Source organism: Formica exsecta, unplaced genomic scaffold, assembly GCF_003651465.1.
Source record: "Formica exsecta isolate Colony F162 unplaced genomic scaffold, ASM365146v1 scaffold290, whole genome shotgun sequence".
Classification (NCBI taxonomy): domain Eukaryota; kingdom Metazoa; phylum Arthropoda; class Insecta; order Hymenoptera; family Formicidae; genus Formica; species Formica exsecta.
In genome coordinates this window covers 166,524-178,519 of record NW_021850162.1, presented here as the reverse complement: position 1 = coordinate 178,519, position 11,996 = coordinate 166,524, and the positions used below count along the sequence as shown (strand labels likewise).

Here is an 11,996-nt window from a genome sequence, read left to right as displayed (position 1 = left end):
TAGGAATATTAATCAAAGTTTTATTTTATCATTACAAATAAATAAATATATTCATTATAAAAATGTATACTATTTGTTCAACATCTAAAAACTCAATAACAATACTCAGAGAGAATCGCAAAAATTGAGACAGAATAAAACATTCCGGAGACGCTGGAAAACCATTGTATTAATCCCGGAAATTTTTTACGCAAAATTTTTTTTATAAGTACGATTCTATTTTTTAAGATTACATAGATTCACATTTGTATTAGATTGAAGTTTATCTTATATTTTTTAAATTAGAATTAATACTATTGCAGAGTTAGTTTTATGGGACATATTAAATTGCATTATTACATGTAATATATGGGAACTCTGTTTTCCTTTGTTTACTCTAATTAATTATTCATCTTTTTGTCGGTTTTTCGCAAACTAAAGTTTCGGCTATAGTTCCATCGTTTTTAGCATAATGTACTAAAGTATTAACATATTAAAACAAGAGAGTATAAACAAAAGAGTATAAACAAGAGGAAAATAAAAAGATTACCTCGTATACCAATACATGTATGAGGTAAAATAACTATTTTTACTGTATCTTTTGTACAAAAATACAACGTTAAATTGAGCAATGTTGAAATACATTAATATAAATATAAATTTAAATGTCAATGATTAAAAATCGAATAAATAACTCATTTTTTTATAATTATTAATGGCGCGACAAAAATTATAAAATTCCAGAAAATTCCCGTTAAATATTTTCCGACATTCTTTAAGAAAGTCTTTAAACTTTCTCGTTTTTTCTTCTCATTATTCGCTGGCTACTTTAAATTAGATTCTTCTGACATTTTTCGTATTCCTCTCGACAGTTTTCAATTTTCCTGACTTTTTGGACCAGCGAACATGTTAGATCATTTCTCCACACGATATATTACTATGAAGAAAAACACTCACCCGTGTGTTTGTAGATAGAGTTGACTCTCTGCACGTGCCTCGTCATCACCTCAATACAGGCTTCCTCCGTGCCGTATCGCGCGAAAAACTGATGGTCCGCTTGCAAGTAGAGCATGCAGGTAGTTTTCCGAGGATCTACCGTTGCGCGCTTGTGCAGATGCCTCGCAATCCGATCTCTGTTGCTCATACTACGAGGACAGGGGAGAGAAATAGGGTCGCTTTTATTGCGCGATGAAAAACGCCATGCTTTCTCACACCTGAGTTCCTAACTCCGAACGTCCGCTCGTCCGAATTCTATTTTAACTTTGCGATGTTCAATTCCGACCGTGACTTTCGTTCCCAGTACTTCGCTAATATTGAATCAATTCAGGATAAAATCAACTAGCATTCCGTATAATGTTGAAATTGTTGGGCTCTTTCCACGTTTTGTTTTGTTTCTTTTATAATTAAATAAGTCATTAATAAAAAACATACAAGTCATAAGTTGCATTCGAGGACAACGAGAAGAGATATTTACGGTATATATTTTTTAATGTTATCGGTATTACGCTTATATCTTTTCTAATATTTTTTTATACTCTTCGATAATAATTCTTCTTATATGTATGATAAAAGTTTATTGTTTACGTATATCTCATATTTAAAACAATATTAGATAGTATAATCAGTTAATAACACAGTAATTAATTATATATGCATGGAATAATACACAAAAAATTAAATATAAAAATATAATAAAAGCATCATTTATAAGAACATCAAATATTAATTGTAGCATATACTTTTTTTAGAATTATTCCGTCATAAATATAATTAACATCATTAATATTATTAACATACTAAAATCAGAAGAAAAAAAACTCGGATATTTTTTTTATTAAAAAATGCATAATACTCACGCGTCTATGTAATCACCCTCGTTATTCGTTTCCAATGTTAACACCCTCGCGTTGTTTTCCCTCGAGTAGAGAGCGACGTGTTCGCCGAGCAAGGGCTCGTAGAATCCCTGTGAGTTGTTGTATCTATATATGAAGAAACAGACAGCACACATCGTGAAATTTAAATTTACATTTAAAATTTGCCATATACAGATTGACATGGAACGCGCATAATATATGATAATCCTGGCCGGCGGAAGTTTTCTTACACGTGTCTAAATTATAGCGCGTTTGCCAACAATATGTGCTCTTTTGTCATTTCCTCTGTGCAAACATATTTTCATGATATAGAACGTACGCGCTTAAAAACATGTCGTAATAAAAGTGTAGTTATTAAATTTTTACTTAATTTTAATTATATTTAAAATAAATATGATAAATTATAAGCAAAGAAATTTTCTAGAAAATAATTCAATATTATTTCAATTCATATGGTCGTATTGAAATATGCCACTTGATTTTTAATATACTGTTAAAAAGTCACTTTTAAATATCAAAACATTTTAAAAACTAGAAATTACAAAAATGAAAACACCATGAAGTCTATCACAAAGAAAGATAATGCATCATCATAATTCGAATTCTGAATCTCCATGAGATAAAACCTAGAAAGCTCTATGAACATTATCTCATTTGACATCATCCTAACTAAAGACATAGTCGACCTAATTTGACCTAAAAAATACGCCAAACGGAATAGCATGAAAAATCACTCATGAATTTTAAATCCTGTTATATAATCTGAAAGGAGATTTACGTCGTAGTCGTCGGTTTATATTGATGATGCTTACTATTCGAGAAAACGAGATAGAGACTCACCTATCGAAGGAATCACGAAGAGCTCCCTCTTGGTGCAGCTGATGACTGGCACACGATGCATGCGGCGGGGTGGTAACGTCGGAAGTACGATAAGCTATGCTGTGATAGGGCGGCGACGTGTCTTCATTTTTATTCAAATACCTGCTCGTCGGCTCGATGTAATACTCTTCGAATCTGGTCACGATGCTACCGTCGAATAGACCATCTTTCGTAACGACGCCCTGCACCATGGCGCTCTCGTCCTCTGTAAAGAGAAAAGAAAACGACGCCAGTCAATAAAAAGTAGTAATCGAATTTATCGGGAGAAAAAGAATTGTCCATCGTGTCATCGATTATTCAATAGTAATAATTTTCAATATTTTTATAGAAAAAGAAATAAATCGATCTAAAGCGTAAATGGGTAATAATTAATTGGTACTATATATTGATAAAACTGTGTAATGTCACTATTTATAATATATTACATTATAATTTTTATGGGTACTTATAAACACTTTTAGCTTTTTGCTTAAAATTTGTCTTTACTTTCGATTTATTGTTTCAAACAATATTTAAAAAAAAATTGTAAAAGATTAAAAGATTTCTAAAATATATATAATGGTACGTTTAAATAAAATTTATCTGTCAATGAAGGCTCCAAATAAAGCCAAAAGAAACGATCATATTCGACAAAAATATTCAAAACTAATTTTATTTAAACACGAATAAAATTGTAACAAAGTGTAAAATAATTTCACCGTATTATATTAAAAGTACTTATTGATTTCCTCAACACTGATTCATTCCTTCCTTCATTTCTTTATTTATATAAATACATAAATATATTATACATTTAAATAAATAAATATATAAATAAATAAATAAATATATATTTATTTATTAGTCTCTTTTATATTCATATATATACACCATGAATAAATGCATATTAACACTTTTATTTTATGTTACTCGTATGATAGATCGTTTCAATCACATGTTTAATAACATTTCTCTACAGAAATCCGTCTTATTTTAATAGCACTCGCAAAAACCAAGAGCGCTGAATTCATTATTAATAGTTTTTGCAAAAAGACGGATTCGTGTTGAATGTATGCGATATAACCCCGAGCTACCTTTTAAATCTGCGAAAATACGAGGGCGAACCGCGGCGGCAGGAGACTCGTTCCCACGGTGCATATAAAGTTACCGTCGAGGTAATTATATTTGTAGAAGCCTTTATTTCGTGTCGCCGTGCTTTCATTATTTCTTATGAAATTTTTGCCAAAGTTAGACAAAGCGCGCGGCAAAAAAAAAAAGAAAGAAAGAGACGCTTGCATAGTAACTTTTCGAACGGAATTAGAATGGATTGCCGGGTATTTAGAATACGGCGACGAGCCCATAACTTCGTTTCGCTTTGCGCGATTTCATCTCCATCCGAGCAACTCAGCTTTCTGAACGAAACGACAGATTTCTGTAGAAATTTCTTGGAATCGAAGTTTGCTATCACAGCAATGAGCAAGAAATTTCTTCTATGTATTTGCTTTATCGTTATTATTAATTTACAATATAATTTTACGTAATTTAATCTACAAAATTAAGCACACAACTTCGTAAATATTAGAATTTGATCGGTAAATAATTATTTTTGCAGCAAAATAATATTGATAAATAATTAAATTTCTGATAATTAAAATAATCTCGATGTGCTAAATTTTTTGAATTTTTAATACATTAAAATTAGATAAGAAGTTTTTGAATATTTCCGTCTTTTGAACGAACTCATCTTTTGAGTGCCCTAATATATTCCGTTCTACTTTATTTTCTGCTTTTTTGATGCAAGAGCACAAGCGAATCAAGTATAACAATATCGAAAACGTTGGAAGTCATCTGGAAAAAGCAGCATGTCCTGAGACTGCCGCTCAATATATGCGTACCTTGCTTTCAGTATATTTTTGCAAAGACGTTGCAGATTGGAGGAAGAGAGGGACACGCTGAGAAACTTGGATGCAAAAGACGAGGAAAATCACGATCTCTGAGAATCGCCGCCTCTTGACTCGAAGCGAGTTTCCCGGGTAAAACATGGATGGATTCCAAGAATTCCAATCGTCAACCATAGGCGATATTCCGGACTATTATTAGAGAGAAGATAAATCGACTAAAGTGCTATCGCGGAGTCGGAGAAATTTACGACCGCGTATTACTTCCTACAAGTAATTGTTTGGATCCCTTTGGTTGCCGGCGCGCAGTTGATCCGTAAATTCACCCCTCATAGTAATCGATACTTCTCGATAAAAGAGACAACCGTGAAAGAGGTTTTTATAGCGTAGTATAATTTGGCTCTTAATTATCAAAAGGAAACAGTTTGCGCTTGAATAAAAATAGCGCATGAAAAAAACACATAAAAAGAACTAATTGTATTACTCTTTGTCAATATTCTTTTAAAGTTTTAGTTTCCAATTTAAAAATGGAAATATTAAATAAAATATCAAAGTCTCAATATAAATCAGATATTTATCACTTTAATTTAAATTAAAGATAAAAATATAAAAAAGTATATAAAAATTTAAATATAAAGTAGCGGCATTAAATCGAATATCATTTTACGAAATAATTATTAAACCAAACTTGATCTTTAAATTAGAAATCATTAGATAATTTGATATTATATTTTAGTTGATTTCTTTTATATAGAAGATTAAAACAGCAGATTCATTAAATTTGTCGCATTACTTATTTTATGTTATTTATTTTAAAATATTTAAATATAACTTTAATATAAAATTTATTTTTTCCTAAATTTAAAGTTGGAAGAACTCAGACACAACGAGAATTAATATCAAGATACTTCTTTTTGTGTGTACATCCGCTTTTAAGATATGTATTTCAAATTCTTTGTATTTTGTACTATATTCTTTCCGTATTCTGCAATTAAATTTTTGGCAAAACTATAATTTGCGGTATCACTTTTCTCATAGTTCTTTAATATTATCTACACAAAATGTGTATATTTCTATATAATTAAATTAAAATCACAAAGTGAAATTTCATTAAGCTAAATCACACATAAACTTAAATAAGGTATAATGAAAAATTTCGTTATATTTGCATTCTTGCAATCTAAAAAAAAAAATTAAAAGTTTCGACACTTTCAAATCGCTTACGAAATTCTAGACTAAAATACCTAGCGATTTTGAAATATACTGTGAAGACATTTGCTCCTTTCATATTGCAAGAACGTCATCGATTGAAATCCAGGAAGGAGAGAAAGATGTGCAATATCGAGATACCTAGCGAATTCCAGGTAAAATTCCGCGGTCAATTTTTCTAAAAAAAGAAACGCGAGAATTTCCTTTTCTCCTTCTCTATGAAGTTTTCGCGACTAATTCGATCCCATTTCTCGCAATAGCCTAAGCGTGAACGACGATTCCCAGCGGACGAGTTGAAACGTAATCGATGTGGCGACGGCATCTCTTTCTCTCTCAACGAGAGATTGCGAATGAAAAGTGCACCTCCCGTGAGAGGCTCAATAGAGGAAAGAACAGAGCTTGGACGAAAGATGAAAGGGGACAAAAAATAAACGCGCAGAAAACATGGGGAAACTAGGCTATCGTTAGATTAAATTCGGTCGTCCTGACTTTGACACAGGTCGAGGTCAGATCTTTCGATCTGTGAATATATCTATTGTGATAACAAAATATAATCGATATATCATGCATCTCTGAAGCAATAATTAATGTAAAAAAATAAATTGTAAAAATATTCGCAAAAATATAAATTGCAATAATATTTTGAAATAATTTTTGGTAAATGTTCAGATTAACTTACACCTCACGAATCGTTTTCATTTTCACATATATTATACAGGGCACATTCCTAAGTAATAAGCACTTTGAATTTTGTGGCGCTCTCTTCTGATTCCAGAGATATGCAATTTTAAAGTTTCACAGTTTTAATGCTTTTTCTGTTATAAAATAAGAAAAAATAAAGTTTGTTTTTGTTGTATTTGTGTAAATCAGATGTGGAAAGTGTTTGTTTACATTTCGGGAACGAAGTTCCTTGAATTTTTCCATTTTCCACGCGAAGCGAATTTCAACGCAAACCTATGTGTCTAGTTTTTTAACAATGAAGCCCCCCCGCAGGGGGGGGGGCGGAACATACTATACTGACAGTGACGCAAATGTAAACAAAAAAACATAAACACGCAAGTAAGATATAGTAAAAAGATCATAGAAATAAATACAAAAATTATGATATTTCAAAATCTCTGAAACCAGAAGAGAGCGCATATTTAATATTTTATTCCTATTCCTAATATTTTCTCTATTGTGCGCAGGGCCTTAGACTGCGAGATATGCGGAAATAAATAGAGGGAAACTAGAATAGGATCAAACGCGGACGTATGAAACTTTTGATTGTTATTTCGTCACAAGTATCGCAAGATTTTGCGTCAAAATTCGTAATTATAAACCAAAAAAGAAACTAATAAATTAACCAACAAAGTAAAAACGAGAGTTATACATAATTAAATCAACATATAATTTTTTTTAATCGCGAAACTTTATCTAGCTATTAAACTGCTATTTCGCGAATTCTATTTTCGCAACATCATTCAATTATATGTATACATATGTAGTGCTTTTGCATAACACGTATGTTATGTTGACCAGGTCTCGCCTTTGGTGCACCGGCGCGATAGAAATCGTGGTGTTAAACTCGCGTCACAATCCGCTGCCGACGCATTGTACGTACGTGCACAACTGTATGCCAGCAGTGGTATATGTTGGCGATTTATCAATTATTCATCGCGGCGTTCTGCGCGTTCGCTAAACATTATTCAGCGCGGTCGCAATAGTCAAATTCCCTCGTTACACGTTTACATGGTTTTACGCGCCTACGTAAGAGAAACATTTCTCTCTTTCTGAAGAATCAACTTTGAGACTATAATCCCAGAAGGAGAAGCTGATCAAATCGAAATGACTTTGAGACGAGATATTGAATATTACAGATAAGAGACAAAAACAGAGAAGAAGCAGGAATTGAAGAAACGAGAATAGTTAACTCACTTATATAATACTGGAGCAATAATGGCATTGCCTTCTATTTTTGTGACAAACTTTGAATGTATAAAAAAATATAATATAATATAGATAATATATGTATGTATGTTTGTGTGTATAAAACTATATATATATATATATATATAACATACACAGACCTCGAAATAGAGATCATCGAATAGAAATCGAGATGTTATTTGTTAGGTAGATTCCTAAAATAAGTTCAGACGCGAATCTATATCTAACAAAAAAATGTTAAGTACTTATTTAGCATTTATAAATATCTTAATAAGTTATTTATTCAGATTAACATTTATGAATCCTTTGTGAATTGAATAAATCGATAGATGGAACAAAAATGGAATTCTAAAAATCAACTTTCTGAAATAATTTTAAAGAAAAAGAACCACTCAAGTCTGAATGATTGTAAGAGTTGGAGCGGATAGAGATAAAGAAAGAGAACGTGTTCGTGTGCGGATGTATAAGTGAGGGAAAAATGAGGGCTAAATTCCCCCTGGGCAATATTTCGAATAGAATGAGAGAGAGAGAGAGAGAGAAAAAAAAAGACAATGAGACACACACACATAGAGAGAGAAAGAGGGAGGCTGAGCGTAGGAGGGTCGTAGAGAAAAAAAAACGATAAAGGCATGGGAGATACAAAAAGAGAAAGCTATCGCCGATAATTAATGAATTATTCATATTCGAATTCATTTTTATCACGCATTGTAGCGTGTTTTCGTTCATACTTATTCATCGACGGGCTCGTCCGACGATTTGGTGCTTCCGCGATAAAACGTTCTCGTTGGCTAACGGCCGTTTGAGAGCGCGATTTAATAGACTCTCCTCTCCTCTCCTCACCGATCAATTCAGGCCGAAATTCAAGCCTTGTATTTTGCATTTTTCAAACTTAATACGTTCGAATTGACGTTCCCTTGGCGGAACGTGATAAAGAGTGCCTGTCGCAATTTTTTTACTTCGACGAAAATATCGTGTGTTCGCCATCCGGCTCATTGATCATTATAAATAAAATATTATTTCGTATCTGACAATTGTCCTAAAATACTAAGCATAATATAAGGGATAAAAAGTTATTAAAATACATCAGTTAAAAATATCGTTTAATTTATTTACTAAATGAGAATAAAACGATTATTAAATTACTTAATTTCAATGACCTACGTTCAAAATAAAAATAATATTAATGTTTAAATAATATAACATCAAAAAAAGAAAAAAAAGAAACTAAAATGTGGCATTATTAATATTTCGCACGGCAAGATGTAGCGAGATTGTCTGCCGCCGGCGAAGAGAGAACAAAGCAGCGTCAGAAAGATGAAAACGCGCATCTCTCTAGCATCTAGAGAGATGCTTAATTCTCTCAGGAGGATCCGCGTAGCAAGCGAACCGTTTGGCCCGATGTAATCCCGAGAAGTGGCAGAGCGGATCTATGGAAACGGAGCGACCGCCCTAATTGGAGAGACGAAGAACGAGGAGAAAGTAAAAAAAATTTTAAAATAAAGAAAAGAGAGAGAGAGAGAGAGAGAGAGATGCAGAATACGGGAGAAAGAGGGAAGAGAGGGAAAGATGGGGGTGAAAGAAGATGCGGCATGGGGATGTGCGATCCGGAAAAGTGCGGCGATAAAAGGGATGAAGCGAAAAGACGCGCTCTCAAGCGGAGAGGGATGAAGAGGGGCTTGGCAGCCGGGGAAGAGAGCAGTGTCGAGGAGGTTTGCGAGGAGCTTTCACGGAGGAAAAGCTCTCTCGGACTCGTTAGTGGAAAAATCCAATTTAGAACGCTGAACGGCTAACGGATCGGTTCGGTCGCGACGCGTTCGTCGATTCGCGACGGCACAATGCTACACACGCGAGAAAGCGCGACCGAGTTACGCTTTATCGATCAACAATCGGATTATGGCAGCGGAGCGACGATCGCATTGATTTAAATCGACGTGACTTAACGGCTAGCCTAGTTTTCACAAGCGAGAATCGAGAATATTTCTCTTCGCGTATTTTTTTCCCCTAGAAAATCCATCCAGAACGTATCACAAAATTTCCAATAATTAACATAAGCTATTACTGAGAATTCTCTCCTAAATTGGCAGCTTTTTTGTAAGAAAAAACAACCAAAAAATATATATAGAACTTAATTCTAAAATTCTACCTCTAGATACTTTTACATATTATGATGTAAAGTGACTAGCGGCGTGGTAAAATCATTTCTATACGAAAGCGTACCAGCGAACTTTTTATCTTTGTTTCTTTCGCGCTTTGTATTCTATTATTTGGCGTTCTGTTTAACTCCAATTCCCCGTAAAAACGGTACATATGGATGGCCAGTTTCGGCCGATCGTACAAAACGTAGACACAGTGAAAACTCGTGCGGCAGCTGCGTCGAAATCATGAAAATACACAGTGAAAATCGTGGCTGCGTAAAGTGGTCTTTTATCGGTAGCTCCTCGCACATATGTTCGCATTCGCAGAGCGATATGTGCAGCGAATAGTACTTGAATATCAAATTGTTTCGCAGTCCGACTACAATGTCGAGAGCTATCTGCTACCGTGTAATATTTGAGAGAACTGAGACAAAGAGACTAATATAAGCTATTCATTTTGAATGCACAAGCCCAGTTTCGGATTTTAATAAAAATTACACTTTATAATTTTTCATCCGTTTCATTCATAAACGCTAAATTTCGAAATAATTTCGACATGTACTTTTTATAAAAATTTTATTACAAAGGATGTTGTAACGTAATTTACATCTTGTTAAATCCCAAATGTGCGTTTGTGTGTATAACAATTTAAATAATTAAACTTTGAAAATATAATTTTCTTCTTTCTAATTATACAAAAAGTTTTACTGCAGTTAAAAAATTCAAAAAGTCGAACGATGATCTTTATAACGCAGTAAATCATCATCACGTTCAAAATTACGCTATATATCTTTTCCAAGATATACATATATTATAATCTATTGTCGTAGATAACTCTTCGTTAAACCATCCCCAATTCTCCATGCAGCAATCTCTTTGAAATTGAGAAGCATATCGTAATTTTCTCGTCTTACTCTTGCCAGCCGATTTATATCTCACATAAAATCCTGGAGATGTAGCCGCTCTATTAGCGTACTCGTTTGATCTATTTTTATGTTTCCGAGAGTTGATTATTAATCTCGTATAATAGGGAGAGAAAGAGAAAGAGTATGTAATTAACTCTTACTAGGAGAGTAATAGGAGCTTTCCAATGAGTATAATTAATTGCTTCATCTATGATACCATACTCGTGCTAGATATGCACACATATCGAAGATATTTTTTCGCGTTGTCTTGCAGGATTAACGTAACCGAAAGTAGTTTCTATTTCGCCGGAGAGATCGCGATACTTAGGCTAATGAGCGTCGATTAACCCTCGATTGACCTATTGTGAGTTAATCGCACGGAATAATTGTCGACGTTTTTCTCTCGCAGCACAGCGGCACAAATCACATGTTCCTACACGTATATGTCTATATCTCAACTTGGCGTTCTTGTTGATTTGCAAATCTGCCTCGATTATCGATTTTCCAACAAATAGAATTGTGTTGAACATAAAATAAGACAATGACCCAATTTGGCTAGTTTTATTATAGCCCCAAAATTTCGCAATTCACAATTATTCACGCAACATTGCTGAATTGCCAAACGTATTAAAAGATAGAGATGTATCGATAACCTATTTCCGTTTATACGATCATATATGGTATATATGCACATAAAGTATTATTTAATGTATAATAAAATATTTAATATAGCAATAATATTTTCATATATTTATAAAAATAAATGTAGATCTCGATAAAACAGATTTTACTTGCCTCTTGATTAAAGGCGACGTTCATTCTTTCGATACTCCTGCTTGCTTTGATTAATCGACTCGCGAGCAAGGAGAGCGATGCAATCTCACGCGACGAAACTAGCTATTGTTTTTCTCCGTTCTCGACACTCGGAACGCCGAAAGTAATAAATATTCCGCTCTTGATCATCGCGACAAATTACGGACCCGACGCGCACAGGCCGTCGATATATCGATGAACACACGCCGGCTAGTTTGTTAATTGACTATTGGAATACATGTCATTAAATCGGCTTGAATTACACTGCAGAAGGAAAAATCTGATCAACCACCCCAAATCAATATACTCGCGTTTTCGAGTACTTCGGCCCGTTCAATATTCAAGAACGATACTTTGATTACGAACGTTAAATAATCGGACGTAGACTTATTATAT

At 33.5% G+C, this 11,996-nt stretch overlaps 1 protein-coding gene across 1 annotated transcript in view; it reads right to left on the bottom strand.

The window, feature by feature from the left end:
- Window positions 1-11,996, bottom strand: part of LOC115237314 (disintegrin and metalloproteinase domain-containing protein 10) — a 55,123-nt gene that overhangs the window by 8,024 nt on the left and 35,103 nt on the right. The window contains exons 5-7 of the mRNA XM_029810285.1: window positions 2,694-2,937; window positions 1,836-1,958; window positions 937-1,124 (exon numbers count right to left, since the gene is read on the bottom strand). Of these exons, the coding sequence (XP_029666145.1) occupies window positions 937-1,124; window positions 1,836-1,958; window positions 2,694-2,937 (555 nt within the window). The remainder of the gene's footprint in view (window positions 1-936; window positions 1,125-1,835; window positions 1,959-2,693; window positions 2,938-11,996) is intronic.